The 27828-nt window shown below is 30.4% G+C and overlaps 2 protein-coding genes across 2 annotated transcripts in view; one reads left to right on the top strand and one right to left on the bottom strand.

The window, feature by feature from the left end:
* The window catches only part of LOC113521510 (WW domain-binding protein 11), a 67674-nt gene that overhangs the window by 30007 nt on the left and 9839 nt on the right, over nt 1-27828 (top strand). The window contains exons 6-7 of the mRNA XM_026907050.3: nt 3553-3730; nt 26685-26897. Of these exons, the coding sequence (XP_026762851.1) occupies nt 3553-3730; nt 26685-26897 (391 nt within the window). The remainder of the gene's footprint in view (nt 1-3552; nt 3731-26684; nt 26898-27828) is intronic.
* LOC113521511 (uncharacterized) lies at nt 21647-22411 on the bottom strand. Its single transcript, XM_026907051.3, has one exon. The coding sequence runs from the start codon at nt 22370-22372 to the stop codon at nt 21974-21976; it is 399 nt and encodes a 132-aa protein (XP_026762852.1). The 5' UTR covers nt 22373-22411; the 3' UTR covers nt 21647-21973.

The raw sequence follows: 27828 nt of genomic DNA, 5'->3' as shown, positions 1-27828 counted from the left end.
TTGGAATTTAGGTAGGTTAGGTGTCATTCCGTCCTAATGGCGGTGTACGGATTTAATCAAAAGGCATGGTAAAACTTAAAGCTTGTTATACGAGTATAAAAGATAAAATTAGGGATTTGGTAAATATTTTATAGAAAAAAAAATCCAAATTACTAATCATTTAGCCTTAAAATTTTGGATACCACGAGGTGTTGCATTCCAATCTCAGCCTGAATTCTTGAATGCAAATTTTGTGTTGACTTTTGCTTATTAGCATAGTGGACGTACAGCCGTTATCCGCTTAATCCTATTCGTTATTAAGCTTTATTAAAAACATTCTAATACGAAAATAAATAACAATTGACCTATTAAAAGTAAAATAAAATAATAGAAAAAGTATAATGGACTTTTGTATATCGTCCTATTCTTTCATAAAACAAAAAAAAAATAGGTACTTTTCTACAAGTTTGTGGTTTTGAAAGGAACATTTGATTTTATTATTACAATTCCGGTAAAGACTTTAGTAGATATTTGTTTCTATACAATAATAACGTAGAAGTAATTTGATGGTGCCTGTTTGTAAGTTATCAAGTGATTAATTTTTGTTCAAATTGTGAACATAACTACGGAAATTCGATAAGTTTTATGAAGTTGCTAATGTTATCAAAACTATAGGTAGTATAATAATTATTATAACATTTTATAACTACACATACACTTATGAGAAAATGGGTTGTTTAGTTCGTTACAAATAGTTTACTTCCCAGAGGGAGACTTTGTACAAAAGTCGATTGCTTGGGTAGCTCTGCCCCATTCGTGTTTCAACCGTGAAGCAGTTGTGTTTGCATGGCTGTGTTTCGGTTTGAAGGATGAGATATGGCGTGAATTTACAGGGTACAGAATAATAATACCTGAGTCCTCAGGAATGGCAACGTATGGGGGGTATCATGGACGAAACAATATACTCTATTATGTCCATGGTACTGCTCATGTCTATAGGCGACGGTTACCACTTTCCATTAGGTAAGCCGGCAGCTTGTTTGCCATTCTAAGTTGTATAAAAAGTTCATAACGATGCGTTTTGAGTTATAATATTATTATTTTTAAATTATATTTATTACAAACTAGCTTTTACTCATAACTTCGTTCGCGTGACCGGCAAATGTTTATTGACCGGAATAAAAATCTATATCCTTATCCGTCCCGTATATTACGTGTATACCAAATTCCACAGTGATTGGTTAAGCCGTTTATGTGCTATAACGTAACAAACAAATATATACATTTATAATAATAATGTGGGTATATATAATAGGTATGTACATATGGTATTGTGTAGTGCCGTTGGTAGAAATACACGTTTTACTTTATTCAAGACTTTTAAATATTTTTTTAGTTTTTTGTAATATAAAAATTTATTAAAAAAAAAAAATTGAGACCCTGTTAATGAATACTGACACTAGTTTTAATCGAGTTAGGTTAATCACACTCAGACGGTTAGATAAATTTCTTGATACAGAAATTTGATATACTTACAGTTCATGTTATTTCTCGATAATTTTTTTTTTTATTTTCATGCATATTCAGAAAATTAAAAATGTAATGCTAAGAATGTTTTTTAAATATAGGTAAATCTTAAAAAGGATCAGTTATGGCCTTATTTTGAATTTAGTTTCGAAAAATCTACGAGCACATCTGCTTCTATTTGGATATAGAGTAAAATTTTAAACAGCATACAACTTATTAAAGTCTCTACTAATATACGATATATACATACAACTAAACCTACTGATTAAATATTATTTATGAAGTGAAATAATTTTTATGGAAAGCTACAAAACTTTTTTGCATGACTATTGAATTCAGTATCTGTATTCCTAGTTAGGTAACCTTATACTGATAATAACTTGACATACTCTTAACCGATTTTAGGATACTGGGAAAATAATAACGTAAATTGATGTACATTATAAAAATTATCATTTATTAAATTATAAAAGCCCGAGATTCAAAACAAATTTTGGTCATCTCGATTCCGCTAGTTTACTTAAATAGCAAATCAAGTTTGAACAAGTTTCGTTAGTTAAAAGTAGTTTTAGTGAGTCATTATTATTAATATAGAACGGTATAAATATGTATACAAAGTTCGTCATGGTTATAGCAATAATTTATTCTATCCACTAAATAGTGAAGTAAAAACCTTGAAAATTATGAATCTGATTAATTAGGTAATAAAGTGGGTGTTCACAACGTGGTCTTCCATATATATCTATTACTTTTTATTAATTTATATGTTTTTTTTCTATCTATTATATATACACCTTACATCTACGTGCTACAAATATCAAAAACAAGTCCTTAAATTTTTTTATATTTTTTCTTAAATCTGTCACCTTCTATTTTACTGACCCTATATTTCATTCTCTACTGCTTGTTTTCCTATCTTCACAGCGACCCTCAAAAACAATAATGCGTGTTATGTCACATATAAGAATTATTATAAGTAGAACAAAAACACTGTTATTTTTCTTCAAAATCTAGGAAGCCAAAGAATGTAGGTACTGAGAGTGTTTTAGATCGACTTATAGTGGTTAAGTACATAGACTATGTTCACATTCTCATACAGATACGAGTGTGTGAATGAGAAATCAAGAGATTTAAAACTATGCATATATGGGCTGAGTTATGAAAGTAGATGAAACATTGGATTGAGGTCTTCGGCTCTTGATTTTATGTATCCGCGCAAGTGAGTGATGGTGGTGTGAGTGACGATTTTATATAGAACCCAGTTAAAATGTGACAAGACCTTGTACTAAAAGCTATGGCCTTCAGCTTTTGTTAAAGCAATAGTTTACATTTTAATAATTTGTAATAGCTGATAACCTGGTATACTATATAGAGAGACCAAGCAGGTGTTACTTTGATTGGTTAATATTTAACTATAAGTGACGATGTAAAATAGTTGTAAGGTCTTAGGTTGTTGTCTGGGAATGATATATAGAATAGAAATAATTGTTATTCAAATAAACTTCTTTACAAGCTCTCTTAAATCGTCATTTTATAATGATTCTATTACTGGTTTCGGAATGTTATCTGTTGAGAAAGCTGCTGATAATCTCAACAGTTACTCTTTTCAATTTATGTACGAGATAACTTTACTTTTTTATAGGTACTATGATTAAAATTCAGTATTCAGTTAATTTATAAGTATTATTCAATGTAAAATAAGCAGATACATCTATGGAATGATAGACGAGACATTTGTTGTCGACAATAAGCTGAATTAACGATGTTTATATAAGTCACTAATCATAAAATTATAGGAAGACTCATATTCATCTCCATAAAGTAATTATTTGAATAATCAGTTACTGATTATTTAATCAGTGATTAATAAGCAAATTACTGTCATTCATGCAGTTACAGAACAGGAGGCGTATGTAATGTACTGTTTAATAGTAGTCTAGTGTCTTGTGCATAACATTTTATAGTATTGTCTACCATTCATGTTATGTCTGTTATATGTTGTAATTGGAAATTAAATAAAAAACATATTTCGTTTTTACTGTACAGGCCTGTGAACATGTTCCCGGAGCCACAGTCGCAAGTGTTCGCGTTCCCCTTGTCCGGTCCAGTTAGGCTTCCACTGAGGCCACAATCAGAACGTGTCCCCCCTCCGCCTCAGGCTGCTGAACCTCGCATGCCTCCATTCATGCCACTGTCGCATCGCCCGGCGCCGTTCCCGCTATCCGTGAGTATCTAAAATATTATAATCTCTTTATCATATATATTTTTTATTTCAAGATGGGTTTTCACTTGATTGTATCATATCTCACCTCAAGCATAGATAATATTGTTCAGATTTAAAATGGAGCGCGCTTAACAAGTAAAGATTTATTTATCAATAATTTAGGGGATTAAAAAATAATCCATAAAAATTTATAAAAACATACATTTGGTGCATAGCGTTATATGGACGTGAAACATGGATAATGACGCAAAAGGAAAGAAAGATGCTTGGCATGGCATTGGCAAGGCATTTAAAGTGTGGACACGGAGGAGAATGGAAAGGATAAGCTAGACAGAGAAAAAGTACAAACGAGGAACGAGGAAGAACGAAGAAGTCCAGAAAAGGGTGAAAGAGAAAAGAATCTTAATAAAAATAACAGAGAATAGAAGAGGCATAATTCTGGATCAGCCTATACAACATGGCGATCTTTTTTAAAGAGTATACTAGAATGAAAAAGAGAGGGCTAAAGAGGAAGGAAAGATCGAGAAATAATTACATGGGACAGATAAAGGAAACGCTAGCTGTTATGCCGAATAGGAAGGTCAAATTTATGACTTGGAAAAGAGCTGGCTGGAAGAATGCATGAATTACTCGTAGTTGCACCGTCAAGAGGGAACTTTTAAATGAAGAGAAGAGGTTGTATTATGAGTCAAATTGCTTTTGGTGATATGCTTTCAGTAAATTTTGTTTTAGGAAAATTATAGCAATTTGAAAAAGGACCTTTTTAATTTGTATATAATTTTACTTGCTTGTTTATTTTTGTATTGTATTACGTGATATCTCTAGTAATGTACATCGATTTTCACGATTCTTTTTAATAAAATAGAAACTACATTAATTTTTTTTAAGATAGATTTTTCTTTTGGAATGGTTTAAGTTACTTATTTCTCTATTTAAAAGAGTTTACTATTTTTTTCTTTATGAAAAGCTTCTCGGTACTTTTTATTCTGCACATCTGAAATTTTGTAAATCATATTTAATAGGCAATTACATATATAAATATAGTTTTATAAGTAGCTCTAGTTAGTCATTCAAGGAAAAGGATACATATACTAACCGTTTAATTTCATTTACTGTCGAAATTAAATATTAAACAATATTTGATTTTAGTATTGCGTCGATATTAGATATATAATTTCATTTTCCTAACTTATCTATTAGATATAGCTTTTACACATAGATATGCAAGTATATATAAAATAAGGATGTCTAAGTTTATATAGATATCTACTTACTACTTTATTCGATTAATTATGGAGCTGTGCCCCACATTTCGCTGAGTATATTCGAATTCAACGTGACAATAGGTAAGCCTATTCTCATCTTCCGGATTAATTAAGTTTGTTAACAGTGGTTATCATCCCTGGAGTGTTAATTTGATATGTAAAGTTCCCGAGTTGGACAGAATCGAAGACCATTTAATATATTGTGAGTTATTAACATGGTACCCGCACATTTCGAGTCAGTAAATATAGTACAATATTGTTGTTAATTATTAAAAAAATTTAATGTTGTTCTTATAAAAATTTAGGAGGTATAATTAATCATCCTTTGAAAAAAATTGGGATCTCGCAAGTTCCGGAAAAAATGTGCGTGGGTGAGTTCACCCTCAAGCTTTTGCTCTTAATATATGTAATTACATTCATTAGGCCCTTAGTACGTATATATAAATAAATATAAAACAAAACCCGACCGCAATATAAGGAGGTATATGTTTTCATTATTATTTTGCAGGAACGTTTTATTACATTCTGTGATGGCTATTCCTATGACGTTGTTAATACTACTAATATTATTATTGTAAAAGTTAGTAAAATTATTTGGGTGTTTGTTAATTAATCACGTTTTATTGGCTAAAAGAATTCGAATAAAATTTGGCTAGGTTATATTGTAACATAATACATAAGATAATGACGCTATCATCTGGAATGAAATCACACATGAAATCAAATATACACAGATGATAGAAACATTACAAAAAAAAAATGTTAGATGACTGTACCGTAAACAATATGGGTATCACGTAGATTATCTTAATATATATAATATATACGAGCACATTCTTGTAAGGTATGATGAGATATTATTTCCTAGAAGTGAGGTGACATATCTTTCTGCTAGTGTACTGCATTAGTATAACTAGGGGAATAAGGTACAGTGCATCTATCTTGGGCCTTTTGAGCATGACTGTTCCAGAACTTAGTAAGCGTAATCGTGGAATATTTCCCCTACCATGCATCAGGACATTGCATGCTGATCAGGCACCACTCACAAAGGTGCTACGTCTGCTAACTGAAGTAGTTGTAAGTTCACAACTGGACTTGTTTCACTGTATTGTCACAGAGTTTCGCAGAGCGATAACAAATTACGTAGAATTTTATTTTTAGTGACTATTAATAGACGATAAGATAAATAAACGAATTTGATAATGAATATAATAAAATTTTAAAATATAATCAAGTAAAAATAACTAGCGGGTACATTGTTCGCTGGTAATTAATGCTCCTTTTCACTCAAGGTTTGCTGAAAGAGAACTCCTACAGAGTAAGCTCGACTGTTGTACATCTTCATTTAATATAGACTATAACTATGTAATTTTTGTGTACAATAAAGAATAAATAAATAAATAATGTCGCTTGTATAAGATATGTATATCACAAGATAAGAAAATAAATTTATTTTATACCATAGATTATAATAAAGGGTACCATTTTTAAGAAGCAATGAGATCTTCTTGATTTCATTTAATTTCCCTATTTTATAACATTCTGGAATCTTGTATATCGCAAAAATTATATGTAATCAAAATCTCATCAAGATTTATGGAATCTCTTGATTGCATTTAAGCAGATCTATTGATGATTCATGATCGTTCCGTCATTTGTATGTATTTTTATTGTATGTATTTATATGAAAAAAAAAGATTGTTTATTATGCGTTAACGTATTGAAAAGTTCAGTAAAAAACTGGGTAGGTACTGCTTTTATAGATAACTTGATTTCCGAGAATTTTCCTCCTACATCTTCCTGTAAAATTTCATGAGGATCATATTTACCTGCAAATGTACCTATTTAATGATGTTGTGTCGTACGAACTGATACAGCTGGTGAACAGCATGTATTATTAGGCGCTATTGTAATTTATGTAGCAGGGCTTAGATCAACATGAGCTTGGCTCAACATTTTACTGTCACGATATAATAGTAAAGCAAAATGTCTAAAATTTTATGATTACACTTTTAGTCTTCCAAAATCACGTGCATAACATGATGTTATCGTTGACGGATAATTGAATAATTCTATCACTATTATAAGTGCGAAAGTTTGTGAGGATGGATGGATATTTGTTATTTTTTTATGCAAAAAAAATATTGAGCGGATTTGAATGAAATTTGGTATACACATAGGTTATATCTTATCTTAAAGTATAGGATAATAAAGATAAATGCGAACAAAGCCGCAGGATCCAGCTAGTAACTTATGTATTTTGATTTTCTATTATATTCTAGTGACGATCTGACCGTAGTACAATTGCTACGGTAAATTATAAAGGCGCTCATTTTTGGGATATCATTTTGAATTTTTAGATTTTTAAATAGCATATTCAACTTCATCGTCCTTGAAAACTTTTGTGCACCAATATTAATATATATAATATTATAGGGTATTTTTAAATATTTAATTATATTTATACATATGGCGATGATCGACTATAGTGAAGAAAATTTCGTAATAACATTACATTTATAAATATTAATCACTTCATGTGACTTCAATTGGAAGTGTACATTCTGTAGCTATTTTGATAATTTATTTGTCACTTATGAAAATATAATTTTTGTTATTTTCCTAAACTAAACTAACTAAAGTATATTTTTTTCTTTTTTAACTCTATATTATTTTTTTAAGTGCGACGTTGAACGATTAGATCTTGCAGTAAAATTAGATATTTCGCGTTTATTAGGTAACATACTAATGATTTTCCTATTTAAGCTACAAGTTTTATATTTCTTATTATTAGATTAATATTTTTAGGGTTCCGTACTTCCAAAGGAAAAACGGAACCCTTATAGGATCACTTCGTAGTCCGTCTATCCGTCTGTCAAGACCCTTTTTCTTAGAAACGGGTGGAGGTATCAAGTTGAAATCAGTAAGTATATACTCAGGTTTGCAATATCTTAAAGCAGTGAAAACAAACAAGCTTCTAAATAGACGCAATCAAAAGATTTGGCTGTTTATGTTTCATTTGCAAAGGGAATTAAAACCTATAGGTTGACCTAAAATCATGAAATTTGCCAAGAAGCAATTTCATGTAGCACAAGTAAAGAAAAATAATCCGAATACCGTAAATTTGTACATAGTACAGATATATTACAAAAAAAAATTACCTGATGATTTTGTACGGAATCCTTGTTACGCAAGTCCCACTCTCACTCGACTGACTTTTTTGTATTTATTTACTCAGCAGTTGGTATAATTATAATTTCCACACAATCAAAGTTTAAGTTATTTGATGTTTGTTATATTCCTTTAATACGTTTTTAGAAGTGCTTGTATGTTTAGATTTATTACTTAATCACGTTTAAACAGTTAAATGGGTTTGAATGTGGTACATAGATATACCATGTTCTGGATTTACCCATTGTTTAAATGGATACATGAATTTGGAATTTGAATGATATTTATTGTTTAGAATAAACCGTTTATAGATATTTTTAGCGAAATTTACGCAGAAGAAGCCTCGGGGGACGGATAGCGTAAAATAAACGTGAACTCTATAGAGGACTCCAAATTGGTAAATTATATTACGGGGAATTGCATTTTGCATTTTATACCGGAACGTAGATTCGCTTGACATTTTTAACCCTCTGTTGTAACGTGATTAGGGGCAACCTACTTTCCAGTATTCAACACGTGTAACTTGCTATTTTAGTTTATTTTATAAGTGATGGCAAATTGTAATTACGCTGTGAGATGGTAATATAGTATGATTTTGAGATGAAAATTGCTCGTTATACTGATAGATATGACAGATGTCCTTAAGATGTACTCGTGTTGTAAATAGTTCATAAAAATGTGGTGCGTTATGTATATAAATACTTACTGGTGTATCTATTTATATATAACCAAAAAGTTAAGTAGTTTCTTGTTTCTTGTGATTGAATTTGTTTTCATTTCGACGAATTAGCGAATCATGATAGGAATATTGTGTAGTAGTGAGATTTGTATACTGTTATATTACATTATATATGCTATACATTGCTATTTTAATATATTACCAAAATGGTAATTAAGTCTAATGGTTACTGTTCAAAAAAATATTTGAGAATTCCCAATCACGATTTCACCTTGAGTATATATTTTATTATATTTTATTTAAAGTCGGTTAGGGTTCTAAAAAATATTTTCTCTTTTTGACTGTATGTATTTACTGATTTCGACGGTTCTTTTTTTAGCCTACTCCAATTTGGTGAAGATTGATGTAATTATTTTTTTTAATTTCTATCTTATTGTCGAGATAAGCTATTTTCCTATTCAATAAGTACAAGAGAACGATTATGTTTGTAATGGGCCGATATCAATCCATCACGCGGCCCATAGCGAATTGAATGGATTGCCGAGTGGCCAATTATACTGTCGAGTTTCCAAGCTTCTTAAAAGTTATCGACCTGGCTGAGACCTGGCTTAAGAACTGTTATATAAAGACGAAACTGACGTAGACGTGTCCTGTGGGAGTTTTGAACCACCCTTGATTGAAGTAATTTAAGAGAATTGTTTACCGCAGCTTCGTCCGTACTCGCCTGTTAGCTTACATTCCCGTGGGTTCGGGAATTTGTTTTCACTAAGAAACCATATTCGTTACAAAAGAAATTTATTTACATTTTCAAATTTTTTACCCCAGTTAACTTAGGATATGCGTTTGTAAATAATCCAGTCGCCGTACCAGCCGGACCAACGTATATAAACATGTTCTGTGAGTTAATGTAGAATTAGAAACTTTTTTATTCGAATATTTGTGCATCTATTTTTATTCGAATTTATTTAGCTATGGTATTTAAATGCCGAATGACAAATATCTAAATATTCAAAATTTACAAATTTTTAGATGTTATAGTAGTAATAATCGCCTATAAAAGACTTTTACATTAGGCAAAATTATTTTTTGTGTTATTAAGTTGAATGTAAAATGTAAAAGTTGTATGTGAACCTTATTAAATAAATAAATAAAATAAATAAATAAGTTTGCCTACTTAAACCTAATTCTTAATTATCTTATACAAGTACCTTCTATACAATAAATTAAAAGTATATATTACATTAAATCATTATCTTATCCTGTCTTACTAATATTATATTAATGTAAAGAAATTTTGATTTTTGAATATTTGTTAGAAAGTGGGGAAAGTAGAAAGTGGTTGCCTATGTATCTTAATTTAAAGAAAAAGAAATGCCGTATGAAATTGCTAGTATTTTCGTAAATTAGAAAATTTATATTTAATGTCTATTAATTAATATATTCATTGTTTTTGTACATAATAAAAAAATTATTAGAACAAATTACTAATGTTTCTACCTCCGAAAATAATGAATTTCCACCGATTTTTCTGTTATTTAACCCTACTATTATATACAAATGTGAAAGTTTATAAAGATATTTGGATGTTTATGTGTTTGTCACTCAATTATGCTTGAATGTTTAAATGAAATTTAGTACATAGATAGATTACGTCCTTAAATAACACTCATCATAGGATTCACGAGAGCAAAACCACGTGAAACATCTAGTTAATAATATTACAACTAAGAATGATAAAATTAAATTTTAACTGTATCTTTAACTTAAAGGCTATATTGAAATAGGTTTAGATTTAGCGAATCGAGTAATTATAAAAACAAAAGAAAAATTTAAACAAAAAATTGCAATATCTTGAAGTTGCTTGATGAAATCTTTTCATCAATTATTTCTATTGTTTTCCTTTGAAATATTTCGATAAGCAAGTTTCTTTTCAATCGTAATATATAAACTAATTTCCACATATATTAATTGGATCAGAGATCTGCATGCTGATTTAGAGATTCTTGATATTATATAGTAAATATTTTATATGGTTAATACGAGTAGATAGTAAACTTAATTAATTTCTGGTATTCCTTTCTTACCTAAAAAGCATATTGTACTAATTTTAAATTTTCTATACCAGCTTTGTTAACGAGATTTGTTGTGCGCTGCGCAAAATTTACAAAAATCAGGGTCGATCGGTCGTTGCCCCTTAACACTGGTTCCTGCAATCAGAGTGCACATGGGCTTATGCAATAACCGTTCGTTCCGGTTTTGACCAGCACCGTTTACTTATATCCTTTCATTTATCGACTTTAGATTATTATTACTGTTCAACGAATGAAAAAAAAAAAATAGGCACATGGACATACGCGTATCAAGTATATTATATTTTAGTGGTAGTACCACAGAATATATAAGACTTAATATGCTATTAGTTAAGGCTAATAGTTAAGTCTTTTTGAACAATTTGTTTCAATAGTTAATTTTAAACTTTCGCCTTGTTTACACATATTTAAATATAAAATTTGTCTCAAATTACTAGATGTAGCAAGTAGTGAATATCAGTTTGAAATTATAATACCAGTAAAACTAAAATTGTCATTGAATTTCAGATTGTTTTATTACTTTTTTATACTTGTTACTAAAATTTTAATTGTAGGTTTTGTTACATCTACAACCTATTAATATCCCACTGTTGAGCATAAGTTTTACTCTATAATTGGTGGCTTGATATATATAAGATTTTATTTGATTTTGTTCTTCTTGGTCACCTCTCCTACTCTGTTATCATATGAACTCGGTTTAGATATTTGCGCGTACATGAATACTGTATAGTAATGATTTATTGAAATAAGTCATAAAACATTATTACATATTGATTTACAATTAAAATTTATTATTAAAATACAAATTAACATACTATAATTTGGCGTAGTGTATGCCAATATAGAATTATTAATTAGATTGTAACCAAAATAATTAATGTTAAGATATATAAATGTGTATTTAATTATAGCATGAAATTATTAATCCATTAATTTTTATTAGCTTCATAAGCGGCAACGATAGCTATATGTATGACGGTACAAAATTAACTTTGCTATTTATTTAGAGAACATCTAACGACAGCGGGATACGGAGAGAGGGTGGCGAGGGTGGTGTTGCGGCAAAATTGAAGTCTTCTGAAGTTTGGACACGAAGGCACGACCTAACGTAAATAAATGTAAACGTTCCCGATCACGGCAAACAAAGTTAATAAACGTAGGCCACGAATATAGACGTCCGCCTCAGGTGGTGCCCTCGGAGACGTAGGTAGATATATATTATATTTACATTTGTTCGTCATTATTTTCTCGTAACACTATTCATAATGTAAAAATTGTGATAAAGTTAGAATATTTGTGTTAGTTAATACCGCTTGAGTGGATTTGAATGAAATGTACATAGCCAGACCGCAACTCGGATTAGCTCATAGGCTGGTTAAAAACCAGCCTGTGCCAATCAAGAAATCAGGATGTATAACATCCTGATTTCTTTTTACTTCATATTCATCAGATTCTCTGGACTAGTTAATATTGATCGATTTGTTTGCTTATATAACAATATAGGAATTTTACTCGAAATATCAAAATTTTATGATTCCTACAAATTTTATCGAAATTTCTATTTGATATGAATATAATTTTTATACCATTTTATATCACATGTTGCATTACAGTTTAAATAAATAAATAATAATAGATCTAAAACTCGATTAATATTTTTTTACAATTGCTTTAAACCTTTGTTTTAACTTCACAATTGTAAATTTATTAGTCCTTTTTATCAAATATTACAGTTAATATTGGAGGTTTATATTATTTAAAATAAATTAAAATAAGTTATTGCAGTAAATTATTTATTCTAATTTAAATCTGATAGCTTTAAATTGCGTTATGGAAAATTTTAAATTTTGTTATTATACTTTTGTATGTTTAAGAGACACTTGTAAATATTTAATATTTGACAGAAAATATATTAAATACAAGGAACAAACGTACTAAAAAAAAAAATTAAATACAAGATCGCAGGTCAAGAACTCTAGAATAGAATTATGAGTGCTTATTTTGACAAACGACGTAATTTTATATTCATTTGCTTTTCACAATCTTAAAATAATAACTAAGTGTGAATCAATTGAAATTGAACTCACTTCGAATTTAAAATGTATTTTTTTCTAAAATAAACATTGCGTAATTGAGCAATCTTGTAATGTGTCCTATTAGATCATAGATATACTTCTAGTGGAATATTGAGTATAAAAAAAACTTATCCAACTGTTATGTGAAGTATATTTTTTTAAATAACACAAAGTACGCCATTTTCTGTGTTTTATGTTTTTTTTTTATACCACTAAGGTGGTAAACATGCGGCCAGCATACACTCCACCTGACGGTAAGCTATTACCGTAGTCTCAATGATATAAATACATATATTCGAGAAAAAAATAGTTGGATAGTTTTTGTATAGTATATGGGATGACAAGTAAATAAATGGTTAATATGGATCGATATTGTACTTACATTAACAACCACCTAGAAATATCATCCCTTAAAATAAAAGAATACTTTACTTATTCATAATGTTGTCTAAGTATTTATAATATGTATCGTATCCCAAATATCTATATTGAAAGATAGGATCACAAACTATATATATATATATATATATATATATATATATATATATATATATATATATATATATATATATATATATATATATATATATATATATATATATATATATATATATATATATATATATATATATATATATATATCAGGCCCAATTTTTTGTAATTTGTGGCTATAATCGCGTGAAGTAGCTAAAAAATCCGTTATGTACCTACATTTCATTAAAATCCATTTGGCGTTACTGACAAGACATGATTGAATGACATATGTTCAAAACATATAATAAATATATTTAAACATTTCTTAAAATTTTTATATTTATAATATACCATTTAACATTGAAAAAGGTTTTACAAAGATTTTGTGTTGAAAAACTAAACTTCACTTTTGATAAAATTACTAGGCGTGATAACAACAGAGGGGTAATCTATTTGGTACCGATTTTAATGAATAAAAATCAATAGACTTGATTCATAATTGATAAAATATATTATTATATCGGAGTTTATGTAAACCATAGACAAAACATCTACTTTTTAACTCAGTTGAAAAAACACTACACAGGAGGTCTGCAATCTGCAACAACATGCTACATTTTAATTTTATTAATAAATGTACACATTTTATTATACTTTCTCGTGTCCGAGTGAAAGAAAGTATTAGTAGCATTATATCGAAGTAATGCACTAAACCGGTATTTTGCATATTAAATAATTTATTTTGTATGTAGCTTTCACCCGGAGATGGTTCACAGGTCACGGGATTTGGTGAATTATTGTTTTGAATATTCTTGCGACCAACATTCAATATCTTTCGTTTCACCTTGTTGTTACTTGTTTTATCCATGTATCTGTGTAGCTTAAAACTTTTAGTAGTTAGTGTATAACATTTTAAGATTTTGTTCTGCCGAAAATGAGCGAATTCAAATTGTGGTAAAATTATTATAAAAGTAACATGGTAGTAAACTCACACTATTGTAAAAAGAATTATCAAAATCACTTTAGAATTGTCGGAGACATCGTGTAATATATACAGAAATAAAGATGAATTAAGAAAATCCTTCTTTTACTAAATTGATGATAATAATTATTAATGGTTAAAAAAAATTTAAAATTATAATTAATATTAGGTTCTATTCTATTTAATCGTGTACCAAATTTAATCAAATCTGTTTAATATTAAACACGATATCTAAAGACAGATTGCTAACAAATATTTGAATTCCAATAGATATATTCCATATTATCTTAAAATTAAAGCCTTTATATTTTTTTAGGCACTGCAAAGTGTGTTTTTGTAGTATTACTTATATAAAATACTATACGCGGTACGTATGCTAGTGCCAGGAATCCTCAGTGCAATTTTGTGAAGATACCATATAGAAATAAATAATAACAGATCTCCGAGCTAAAAAGGTCTCCAATAATGAGATCACGTACAATGCCCGCCACGCTGATATTTCGACCAGATATGTTTTTATTGCTTGTTGACTCGACGTTAACAGAGCCTCACATTTCTTAGATCGCTAGTACCAATATGGCGGGAATTTAAAATTTGATTCAATACCGTGGCGTTCTTTTAGTGGTGTTCATAAGTAAACATAATTACTTGATATTTTTAGTTTTTGCATTGTTCTTGTTTTTATATTGCATTATCAATATATTTTTATACCGTTCAAAATAATGCGAAACTACTAGTGTAGTATTATGTTATCTGTGGCGATATTCATGTGACGTTATTACCTTAATTGATTTTTATTTTAGAGTAATTTAAAAGTTGCAATATTCACATCAACTGTTTAGTTTATTTCATTATTATGTAACTTATTATTCCCACAGTAAATTACAATATTAAATAAAAGCTGGATGAAATAAAAAAACATTTGAAGATAGAAGGATAATCCTTATTATCCTTACTAATATTAAAAATAAAGTGCGTTTTTTTATGCTTTACTACGTTAAACTAAGTGTATGGTTTTATGTTTGTTTGTTATCTATTGGTGCTTTAATGGTTTAAACAATCGTTATGAAATTTGATATACCAGAAGTACCGGTAAGTTTGGTATACACGATAGTAGTACTTCCGGTATACCAAGGATGGGAAATATTTGGGATGGAGAAGGGCATAGGCTACTTTTTATCCTGGTCACGTAGATGAAATTGTAGGTAAAAAGCTAGTATATTAATATTCTTTAAATCGATATTTCATTCAAAGTAACGATTCGAGTCGATTTCTTCCGCCTGTGAGATTTGATTTATTACTATCGTGAAACATCAGATTATATAGATGATAGGTTAGTGTTATCGACTTCAAAATACGTATATACAAATAAATTATTATCATTTATAATTGTATTTAGAGTATGAAGAATATTTTTAAATAGATTTTATTACGAGATTACATATTGAATACGTAAGCAATGAAATCCCATAACTAAGAGGTAAATCCATTGTATGCTCTTTCAGTAATTAGAGACACGTTCTGAACCTTTTTTTACTGCCAATGTAGAGGTTGATAAAATCCAGCTATAACTTTAAAAGATATAACAGAAATAGCCATAAGAATCAGAAATCTATTGACAGTTATTATGAGTCTGAACTTTTTTCAAAGAACATATAAGAAGCATATATTTTTAATCCCTTATGATCACGTACATAAAGATAAATATCAGATAATTTGTCTTGGGCTATATCATAACAGGTACCATAATGTTTAGAGTTTTGACCTCACGTTATTTAGAAAAGTTGTTCAGTTTTAAAGCTATATCTAGAAATCTACTATCGCTAGAATTTATTTCATTTCAGATACACTTGTAATGTAATTAAAAAAAAATATTCACTAAGTTTTATTTTATCGAATACTAATTATATAAAGAACCATAAACAGATATTGGTAAATAAAAAGGTATAGTAAAAATAATTCTGTATTTTTTCGTTCCAATTTAGATAAGTGGGTATATATCGTCATCTTGTTTGCTATTTCTAGTACATGGTCCTGGGTTACTATTTTAGGTGTCAATATATACGAAAATAAGTATCGAACAATAAATAAATGAAAACTGTATATATATATATATATATATATATATATATATATATATATATATATATATATATGTAATGAAATATTTATCTTAGCTATGTTCACGTGGACTCTGTTATGTCGGTTCCTGTGGGAGCTATAGGAATTTCTGTCCTAACAGGCGTTTATGTCGTAAAAAGAACATAAGTAAGCCTTTTTTCGGTTGATCGTATTTATGAACCATATTGTCTCTGTGTTTGCTCAGGCTGATGTGGTCATATGACATGTTATATTAAAAAAAATTATTCAGAATTTTGTTTCTAAACTTAGGAGTTTAGGCTGTGTGTTGGTGATCTATAAATGGACAGAAAGTCCATATAAAAAATAAATATATTTAAGCGAGAATTTAGTTATAATTAATGTTGCTAATGATGTTTTTATTTTATATTAGAGTACAAGTGAGAACAAATAAAATGTAGGCATTTGTACGAATACATTAACACATAATTTAACGAATAAAAAGGTTTTTAGTAAATTGTTAATATGAATATTTTGTAAACCCTTATGATTAATAATTATAAAGTTTAGACGAAATGATAATGTTATTTTTATAAATTAAAAGGCATTTTGTTGAATTTTTATATATAACTATTTAGTTCAATAGGCTATGTACGTGTTTAAGTCATCAATATATTTTAAAGGTGCTATATGCACTAATGCAATTAGTATCTATTTGAGACATTAGTAAGATAAGTAATTTTTAAATCTATTGTTGTAAATCTATTGAGTGCACTGTAAAATATATGGAACACTGAGCTACCCATATGAATAAATAAGCATACATAAAAATATATTTATGCATGTATCATCAGTTTGTTCAGCTTGAGTAGTCCAGCTGAGGGTGAAGCTCCGAACGTTGTCCTGGTTTAATACACGATTATTATTAACAAGAGCCCACAGAGATGACTTGCTTTTGTATCTGCTATGTAGCGGTATATGGTCGTGAGGGCACATAAGACAATAAGGTGTCAGTGGGCCAACCATCTGAACGATCACTCATCACAAAGAAAGTATCTAACTGTAACTGACGTTAATTTTCTACTATAGGTACATAATACAATTGACAGATGCTTAATTAAAGTAAGTTTGACGAAAGAAATTTCTTGCACTAATTAAAAAATAACATTATGTTTTGTTTATAAGTTCTATTCTTAATCGATGACCTCTTTGTGCCTATACTATTTTGAATGTATATTACTCGATGTCTATAATGAACTAATTTTGGTAATTTATTTTATCACGATGGTTGCCGTGTGGTCCCAGTACCTATAGAATCTATAGAATAGGCCACCCCTTCCTTTTCCGTGGGTGTCGTAGGAGGCGACTAAGGGAAGGCGATTGATGCGCAGTAGCGCAGTAGCGTAGTAGTAGTTGCCATTCTTGGCCTACGAATTGGCAACTGCGGTTGCCAATTCGTAGGCCAAGTATGGCAACTACTGGCAACTCCCCCAAGGGGGAGGCTTATATTTACTAGGGGACAGTTAAAGGCTGATATGATGGTCATGATCATTTTAGTACGATAGAAGTTGCTTCTTTATTATTTTCTAAATGCAGGTTATGTTGTTTTTAAAATAGATTAGTTGAGGATCATAGTCTTGCAGTTAAGGATACAACTGGGTCATTTTTATTGTTGTATAATATAATTCTATTATAATTTTGGTTATCTTACATAATAATTCGATTGGTATGAAGTATTGTAGGTGTACCTAGGTGTAGAAAGAGAAGACTGTGTTGTTCGCTTATAAAAAATAACTTGTCCCCAGTAATCGGAGAGCTACCTATTTATCTGTGGCCGGTTCGTATAACCTGTCTGTCGTCTGTTTGACATTTCTAATATAAAAAATGTAGATGGATGATTATACATATATACTTCCGTCTTTTTGTTACTGTAAAAATGTTACTAGTATTTTAGACTATTTTTTTTTACGTTTTGGACTCAATAATATTTGCTATGCGATGATCAGTCATTTGGTTTCAAATAAATTGATCTCCAATACGAGTATAACAGAACACAGCTTTATTTGCGTGCTGAGTATTAATAGAATTATTTGTATGAAAGAATTGATATTTTAGATTTATAGACTAATGTCCCATTGCTGTCATGATTTGTCGCCATAACATTATTTATATCGTCATTACCTTACTATAGTATATATTATATTTATTATTGACGTGTGGTCCCAACATAGAATGAGCCACACGTTGCTTTTGCGTGGTTATCATAAGAGGCGACTAAGAAAATTTTAGTGCTAACTACTGGCAAATCCTCTTAGGGGACGCCCATGTTCAGCAGTGGATAATTAAAGGCTGATATTATATGGAAAACGACAATTTAAATCATCCCTCTGAGTTTTGATAATAAAAACAATTGAATGTGCTCGTAAGTCTTTTAAGATTTCAGATTATATGTGAAGTGTGAATCGTTGAGTTTCACGTAAGTTTCTTTTAAGTATTAATTAAAATAGTATCTTAAACGTGCACAGGAAATTGCTCTGGTATTTGAGATTGTTTTATTTTTACGGGCCTAAGTAGTAGGAGTATAGTATCTGTATAATAGAAAATCAAATCAAAAACTTGTAATGGTGTTTTTCGATATCCTTTGTTTTTATTATGGTAAATGCAAACATCCTTAACTCATATTTATTTTTATTGTTTTAAAACTTTATAAATGTGAGTAAAAATATTATCAGTAAGTAGATGATAGATACTAACTTATATGTATGTACTATATTTAAACAAGTAATAATTTTCAGACTATCGTTTATATATAATCCTTAAGCTTAATACTTTGAAAGCTTCTACGAGAACAATGGGATGTTTGTGGCACGTAGAGTTTAATTGTGTAGGAGTTGAAGGACGGAGGGTAAATGTCCGGTTACTATCGCGGGTAATACGGGTGACGCGGGTATGATACGCCCCGCAGACTGCATGTCTGTCAAGTAGAGTTGTCAACTCGGTATGTGCCGAGCGGACTGGAGACATATTGTTGCTAAACAACAATAATTCACACGACTATTTGTCATTTTCCAACTAGTATTTTTTTTATTATTTTACGACATTGTTCTGCTGTGAGTGACATGATATCATTATCGCTTAAATATATTTATTAGTTAATTTTATTTAAAACAATTTTATTGCATATAATAAATCTATTTTGTCTATGGGGTGCTTAGATATCATAAAAGTATAGGAATTATTACGAGATTAAAGTTGGAGACAATACCCATTTTTGTATGATATATTTTCAATATCCACTTTTTATTTTATGCTTGTATGGATACGTGTCTTTTCAGAAAGAGATTTGTATCAACTGCGTATTTGCATGGTCACGTGTGCGTTGTAGCGTAAAATTCTGTTAAGGATATATAAATGTTTTTGTATTTATAAAATGTTTGTCTATAGTCCGAATTAATCCTAACACTTAATTGAAATAAATAAAACTATTTCTTTGAAAAATGTATTTGAGTTAACTGTTTGTCTTTTAGTTACTTGATTACAAAAGATAAATATTAAAAATAGCCTGAGCTGTTACTTAAAATCATTAAAAAGTAATTATGACGAAATTTTGAACTTAAACTCTGTGCACTATAATCTAGAAGTAAAGAGGTGTTACAGTGCATTCCGTGATGTGCATGGTTTCGTTAGGTGCTTTCAAGTTGCATAAAAAACAAACTTAACCAGGAGTAGGTATTACAGGTACAGATAGGCATTACACTTCTTTCTGCTACTAAGCATTATGGCAGTATTTTTAGATATTTTACGGTATTACACTTACATAAATGAAATTGAATAGATGCCGTACATCTACTTTTCGTTTCATTTTTCACCTGACTTCAAAAAGAATGAGATTCTCAATTTCTTTTAATGTTTGTTATCTCCTGTTCATTCAATGTTGTAACTCCGTCAGATCTAAATCGATTTGCAAAATTCTTTCTTCATCTGAAACGATAATCGTTTCAATAGTTTAATTTTTAAACCAAAATAACTGGTTTTGCTATAATTGAAGTCGGTTGTTTTTGTAAAAAGCAAGCTCTTTAAATATGTTTTTTGACTCTAGCTAATATCAATTTGTAGTTCTCACAAAATTACTGATGTCAAATAGAGTTTCATTTTTTAATAAATAACACTTTAGGTACTTACTTTACTTTCAAGGGCTTGGTGCGGAAGTGGATTTGTTATTAAAATATCTTTAGCTCAGTTTTAGTATTAATAGAGTGAGGTTGTTGCTGCTATTAAGCATTCCTGTTACATTGTCATAAAATATAATGTTCGTTACTATTATACTATATTATATTAGTATACATGTATAGATATATACATGTATCGAGACAATATTATACTAACCCATCCCTAGAATACACGTAAAGAGGAATTGTTAGGATCTAACTAATACCTGATATGTTTTTTTTACCACGAAGGTGGCAAACAAGCATACAGTTACAAGTTGTAGGAGCGTTTTCGCATACAATAAACTGGTCCGCGTGACACCGATTGTGTTGACTGCATTTTAAACTTGCATATTATGCTTCATTGTTTCCATTACAACATGATAGGGTCTAATTGCTGTAATATTAATTATGTGCCTACCTACAAACCTCTTAGCCTCCTAGTAATATCGTGCTGCAATCTCTGCAATCAATTACAGTGTCCGTCCTTTATATAGTATGTACTCGTAGGATTTTTAATAACAAAAAAAAAAATTTCCGTTTACCTGTAACCTCTTTCTATTTCCTATCGTAATTAAATTGAAAAGATCTCGTAACAGATTGTACTATTTGTAATTACACACTCGTGTCGAAACATTATATTGTATTAAAATGTATTTTTCAATGTTAACTACAAGTAATTTATCCTTCGTTTAGTGTGCTTGTGAATTTATAGTTTTGTATTGTTATATAGTTTAATTTTAACCCATGGTATACGAAAGAAAAAAAGGACACGTAACTTAAAAATATACAAGTTTTTGTGGTGGTATTGGGTTCGATCTATCTACCTCAAAATGGAATATGATAAATTGGGGTATTAGTTTTGAAATAATTAAAAGAAATTAATAAAACAATTCAACTTTTATCTTATAATGATATCTATAATTTTAGGTGTAATGGTCTATAATATTAGCTTCACTTTTGATACTCTAATTGGTATGTATATATTTATCCTGCCAATCGTTGCCTTCAAGCCGTGTAGATGACGGCATAACTTGAGTGTTCGAACACAGCCACAACATATAAATTATATAATAACTAAAAATAGTCTGTAAACGACGTACACGCATCATGCACGGGAGATGCGCTCGAGGCGCGGTGGGTCTCGCTGGTAGCATCGTCTGCGCAGCCTTGACATTTGATGAAGCGCGCGGCATGGCGCATCGGTCAATCCGCGGACACTAGCCCCATCTGCGGAAGCGGTCGAAACGTGGCACTGGGAGGTATGGATACCGAGCCGGTACCCTCACATTTTCTAAATTGTAACCTCGCCGCCGCCTTACAAGCTGATGCTCATTTTCATTCTCTATACGCTTTTTTTCAGGTTTCAAGATTGTTACTACATTCGACTCTAATATAACATTGTCACTTGCGACAAGATCGTCCGGTCTCAGTCTTGTTATGAGTTTTCCCCTATTCTTTTGTGCTGATAGGTATTCCTCGTTGAGTACATAATCTAGGAGCTTTGGCACTTGGTTGTATTTAGTGGAATCAATTTCTCTTTCGTAGCCGATACGATCGCGGGTATTGGCGAGCGCAGGCGCTGCCAGCGCGAGTGCGAGCGCGAAATACGCGTGCATATTGCGGTGTGTGTAGAGTGATTGAGCCGCGCGGGCCCAACACACATTTTATATATACGAGTGATCGATACCATTCGTTCCCAAATCGAGTACATTTTTTGTATAATCATATGTTCGGCACGAAACGCTCTGGATTATAATAGCGCATTGTATATCGCAGATGGCAGGCAGCGGTCGCTCAGGAGTCCAGTCCAGGAGGCTCTTGCTCGATTCGTGCGAGTTATATGCCATGCTACAATTATTCGTATATTTTGATGCACTGGCGGGTATAAATACGAACGCTCATGAACCTTGTTCCACTTACATTAGGCGATATTACCCACGATATTGTCGACGGCACAAGGTGACCATCGTATCGTTGTGGGCATTTATCATTATCTATCACACCTTGTCTTTAATGTCGTGGTATATGTGGTTTATCTAAACGGAATTAAACCTTTGGCGATTACACAAAGTATACTATTAAGAAAGGGTAGGTAAAAAGTGTCAGTAGCGTAGGTATTCTTCAATAATTAATAATGCGTGAATTTTGGCTAATATAAATATATAATCTAAAAACACCTTTAGTATGTATATGTGGTTTTATAGTTCAGAAAGTATATCAAAAGGTTCAATACACAGAGTTGAAGGTTTCAGTTCAATTTACGTGCAATGCAGTTAACTGTTTTGAATTGCTCGTTTAAAGACATAGAACACGATTCTTCAAGGATAATATTTATACAGAAAAACAATTTAATGTGGGAATGTATGCTTAAGTATATAATATAATATTACTGTGCGAAGAGTGAATATAAATGAACGACATTTTACTTTTTTTTTTTTTGCGATGCATATATTTTGTAATGTCACTGTGAATTTATGTTTTTAAAACAAGCTTCTTATAATTTTAAACATATACATAGCATTTTTTAACAAAATTGAATTATGAAAATTGTGATTTATAAAAAAAATCAATGCGACTATGTATATGCGACTAAACCTGTGATTATTTTCAAATAGAAAGCTGAAACATAACTTGTTGGCCCGGAATTGAAAATACGAGGTCATCTCCAAAATACAAATAGAAAACGAGAATACAGGAAGCAAAGTACCTAAGCTGCCGACCTTCCGAAATCATTCTTGCTTTGATGAATACATTCTTATATACTGTATGTTACTATATAGGTACTTGTACTTAGTCTGTGATATTTGAATATTAATGTTTTTATGTCAAAATAACTTTTGGATTAGAGTTTGTAAACAAGTTTTTATACTTTTATTTATTTAATACCGACACATGTACTGCTTTTGTACATGCTTACTTACAATTTGTAGATTTAAATTTAAGCACGAGTCTTAATGATTGCTAGGTTTTGCTTGTAGAAACGTCAACGCGGAAATGAGCTCAAAGTAAACGGAAGCCGGACAATTGTGTCATATGAATGTATGTATATCGACAAGCTTTAGGTAGTCAAGGTGAAGAGCAATGTTTGAGTCCACTCCTTTCCGAATTTCATTAGCATTTATCGAAAAATATTTGCACCAAATCTAATATTCTGTTCGATTTATTTATGAATCTCGAATCGCTGATACTGACGAGTAATTACTTCTTTTGGAGCGGTCAATTGAAATAGAGTCAAGAATATTTAAATTGAATTTGTTGAATTTGTAAAAGAAATTTCTCAAGTTATAATCAATTTGTGGAATTTGTGATATTATAATAAGAGAAAATATTGTAATTTTAGAAACAGATAATAATAAACAGATATAACCATATCAAGTCGGGTCGTATGTTTAAAAACCTTTCCTTAAAGCATTTATACCTATCCTCCAATAATAGGAATTGCTAAATTTTTATATTATTTTTAAATTGTTAATTTAATGTAGACAACGATTTCTTACCCCTCATATATTTCTAAGAATAACTAAGAATAAAATAGCTTTCGTAAAAGGAATAAATATTAATGAAAAAGATAATAAAAAAATCCAAAGTTTGAATGTAAATCGCATCCTTGTGATTCATGAAAGTAGGGTTCTTAAAATTAATCAAATTTAAGATTTCCAGATGCAATTTAAGCAAAGAATAAAATTTAAATAGAAAATTTAAATAGAATGCAATGTCGCCTATTTCAAAATACAAAGTGTTACAATATAGCCAGTTATTACAATAACACAGTTAGAGTATTAGAGACAAATAGGTTACAATATAAACAACATTAACTGAAGTAATTTCGGCAAAAAATTTTTTAGTGAAATAAAAACAAAAACAAATTTGTGTAATACACAAGACTTCGGAATTTATTATTTACATACATAGTTCAATTTCAGAATAAGGTCGACATTTCTATGGTAAGAACATATACTATATAAGAATGAGGTGAATGACCAAGTAGTATTCTTAATTACGAATACCGACCTATTGCTACCCTACACGTATCCATTAGTAGTCCCAACCAAAGGAAGACGAATGAAAAACAATATTTTTTGTAATTGTACATGACGAATTCCATATAGAAATTGAAGTTAAAATCAGTCATATACATAATTTATTAGTTATAGGTATGTCTATAATTATAGAAGTCCGTGAACCGCGCGCAAATCTAATCATACAATTAATTCAATTATAATGAAAAAGTAGTCGAAGCCGGTTCTAAGTACGAGAATAAGTATCACAATTACGTTTTCTTATAGAGTCTTACACTGATCATCGTAATGTGTTTAGTTCTTCAAACATAACAATTTTCTTCACAGTGCGTACCAGCCAAATGACACTTGTCCAAGGACTTGTAGACAATGCAAGAAGCGTCACTTCCGCGTTTTTGTTTCTTGCCGCTTTAATCACAATATCGTCGTTAGAATATTAATATTCGTTAACAGAGTTCATTCAGACGATAGACTATTTGTGTATACTGATCGAGTTTTTGTGTTTATTTTTTGTTATAAACATTCAAATAGTTAAGATTTAAGCTATTTTTAAAGTAATTTATTCAATATACTTATTTATAAACTTCGTTCGTGTTTACTGTTAGAAAGAAGATAGGTGTCTCAGTCGTGTTAGCAATGTGAAAGTGGGTTTGTTTATTTGTTTTGAAGCTCTTAGTGGTTTAACCACTCAACTAATCGACATGAAATTTGGCATATACATAATACTTACTTGTATTTCGGACGAGGGAAGGACATACTCGTAGGCTACTTTTTGTCCCGGTTAATCAATATATACCGATCATGTGTATGAAGTTATGGATCAAGACCAATATAAAATATAATATATCTTTAGTTAGTTACAATTTTAAAAGATATTCTCAACTTAAAAGTTTTTAAAAAGAAGTTATTTAAAAAACAAAAAAGCATGAAAAAATAATGTTGATGATGATAAATGACAAAATTGTTTATTTTTAAATGTTATAAATTTTAGGTTCTGTTGTAATAATTCAGTTGTACTAAAATCAGATCTTGACAGAATATGTTTATAATTATTTAAGTATCTACCTAATTGTTTTTGGTATGTGTTATATAAACTTTTTTCTTTGTCCTTTTTATTATTGACTAATAGCAATGTGGTCATTTTGCTAGATAATTGATTTAGTGTTGAGAGTGTGGGGACTTACAGAGTTCGTCGGCTTTGTTTGACGCGGCTTCGGTGTTTGCGTCCTCGGAGGCCAGCGGTCATTGCTTCCTGATCACCGCTGTTCATCTCGCTCGCATCATAAAGTAACGCTCTCGATACGTTTGCGCAATGCATTATTCAAGGTGTCATGATACGATAATACGAAAAAAAAAACATGGACAACTCATTATTATGTCTAACAGAATAGTATATTCTTTTATTTTGTTTATTGTAAATACAATGTTATTCCTTGTTCCGAAAAGCAATTATCTGAATATTATTTATTTCATCTAAACTACATAATTATCTTACTACTAAGTATTAAATACCTCTCCGGGGTATAATATCACAAAAACAATTAATGTAATTAAAGTATATATTTTAGAGCTTATGATTATCTTATAAAATTATATTACTTATTTAATAGTTAATTTAGTTTTTGTTCTACAAAAAAAAAAAACAAATCAGTCTCGACAAATTTAGTAACAGTAGACAAGACCAACACGGAAGTAAACCCTGTCTAAATTTTGTTTTTTATTATTTAATCTAATCTTTGTTGGCACCATATAGAATCGTAAAATTTGTCAGAGGTGTACTTAAATTTTAGTATGGTGGACATAAGCCGCTTGTCTTGGTCAATCAATAAATCCTGGTCATATGCTCAAAGTTGCAGGTACTTACTGATAGTAGGTTGTTGGGTATTAAACGTAATTTTTTTGTCCATAGATGCCCTGGGACTCGTCTGAAGAGCAAATGGGAGCGCCTCGCGAGATGCGCATCCACGTGCAGAGGGTGATCGCTATTCCCGGACCACAGAATATGCCTCCTCAGCCTGACTCGCTGCCTCGCTTCTTGCCACCCAATATGCCTCCTCAACCTGAAGCAGTTAACCGATTCGTGTCTCCACCAGCGATGCCACAGGCCCCAGAACAGAACGAGGTAATATAGATATATCGGTAGTCCTTTCACGTAGATTGACAAGCAAGTTGCTTATTTGAGCATATATAGTCTATTAATACACTAGATAAGTACTTTTGTAAATAGGTGTCTTAATAATATTGTTATTATGATTTTTTAATGGGGAAGAATGGAATGATAACTCCGCCAGCGTTATCGGTACACACTGACGGGGCTCCAGTGAAAGATGATAAATGAAAGCGATGATGAAAGCAGGTCAGTTAGCCCCTCGTCACGAATTTACCAATAATTCATCACAATGGTTTCCAGGGGGAACCGCGTGGAGGTCGACCTGATAGGGTATATTGCTAATAATGGGGTTGTTAAACCTCATTACTAACAATCCCTTTTCCCCCTGCGAAAGTTGGTTAAGTGTTTATTACTCAACGACTGACCTGATTTGAATAAATACAAACAGATAGGTAGTTTAAATAACTATCCATTATTATAAAATAATCCGAGGCATTTTACTGTTACCATTGTAATGAAGGCATTATTTGATTACTGCCCACTTTGCCGAGTATATACAATATTTATGTAAAAATTTATTAAAGGATGACCATTATCGAAGTTGGTAAAAAAATGTAATTGATACGCAAATACTCGAATATGTTAATGAAATAATGTTAGCGAGTGAATTAACGATACCCCATATGTTTATAAATATAACACGCAAAATCAACTAGAATAGTTTAGTACTAAGAAATAAAACAACATCAGAATGTTCGTGCAAGTATTTAAATAAGCAAAAAACTCAGCTAGATCGGTACAAAAACATTCCGTTATTTCGTAATTTACAACATCGGTAACAAATTGTATGGAAGATGTTTGTTACACGGAAATATGTATAGTAATGACATCTGTTAATAAATTGATTGAATTACATTTGAATGTCTGTGTGCGCGTGAATTTA

This window comes from Galleria mellonella, unplaced genomic scaffold (genome assembly GCF_026898425.1).
Source record: "Galleria mellonella isolate WM207_F2 unplaced genomic scaffold, CSIRO_AGI_GalMel_v1 utg55, whole genome shotgun sequence".
Lineage (NCBI taxonomy): Eukaryota > Metazoa > Arthropoda > Insecta > Lepidoptera > Pyralidae > Galleria > Galleria mellonella.
The sequence above is the reverse complement of the archived record's forward strand: the minus strand, read 5'-3'. Positions and strand labels throughout refer to the sequence as shown.

Bases quoted from the DNA above. Each gene is read 5' to 3' on its own strand.
- LOC113521511 (XM_026907051.3), bottom strand. From the start codon at position 22,372: ATGCACGCGTATTTCGCGCTCGCACTCGCGCTGGCAGCGCCTGCGCTC.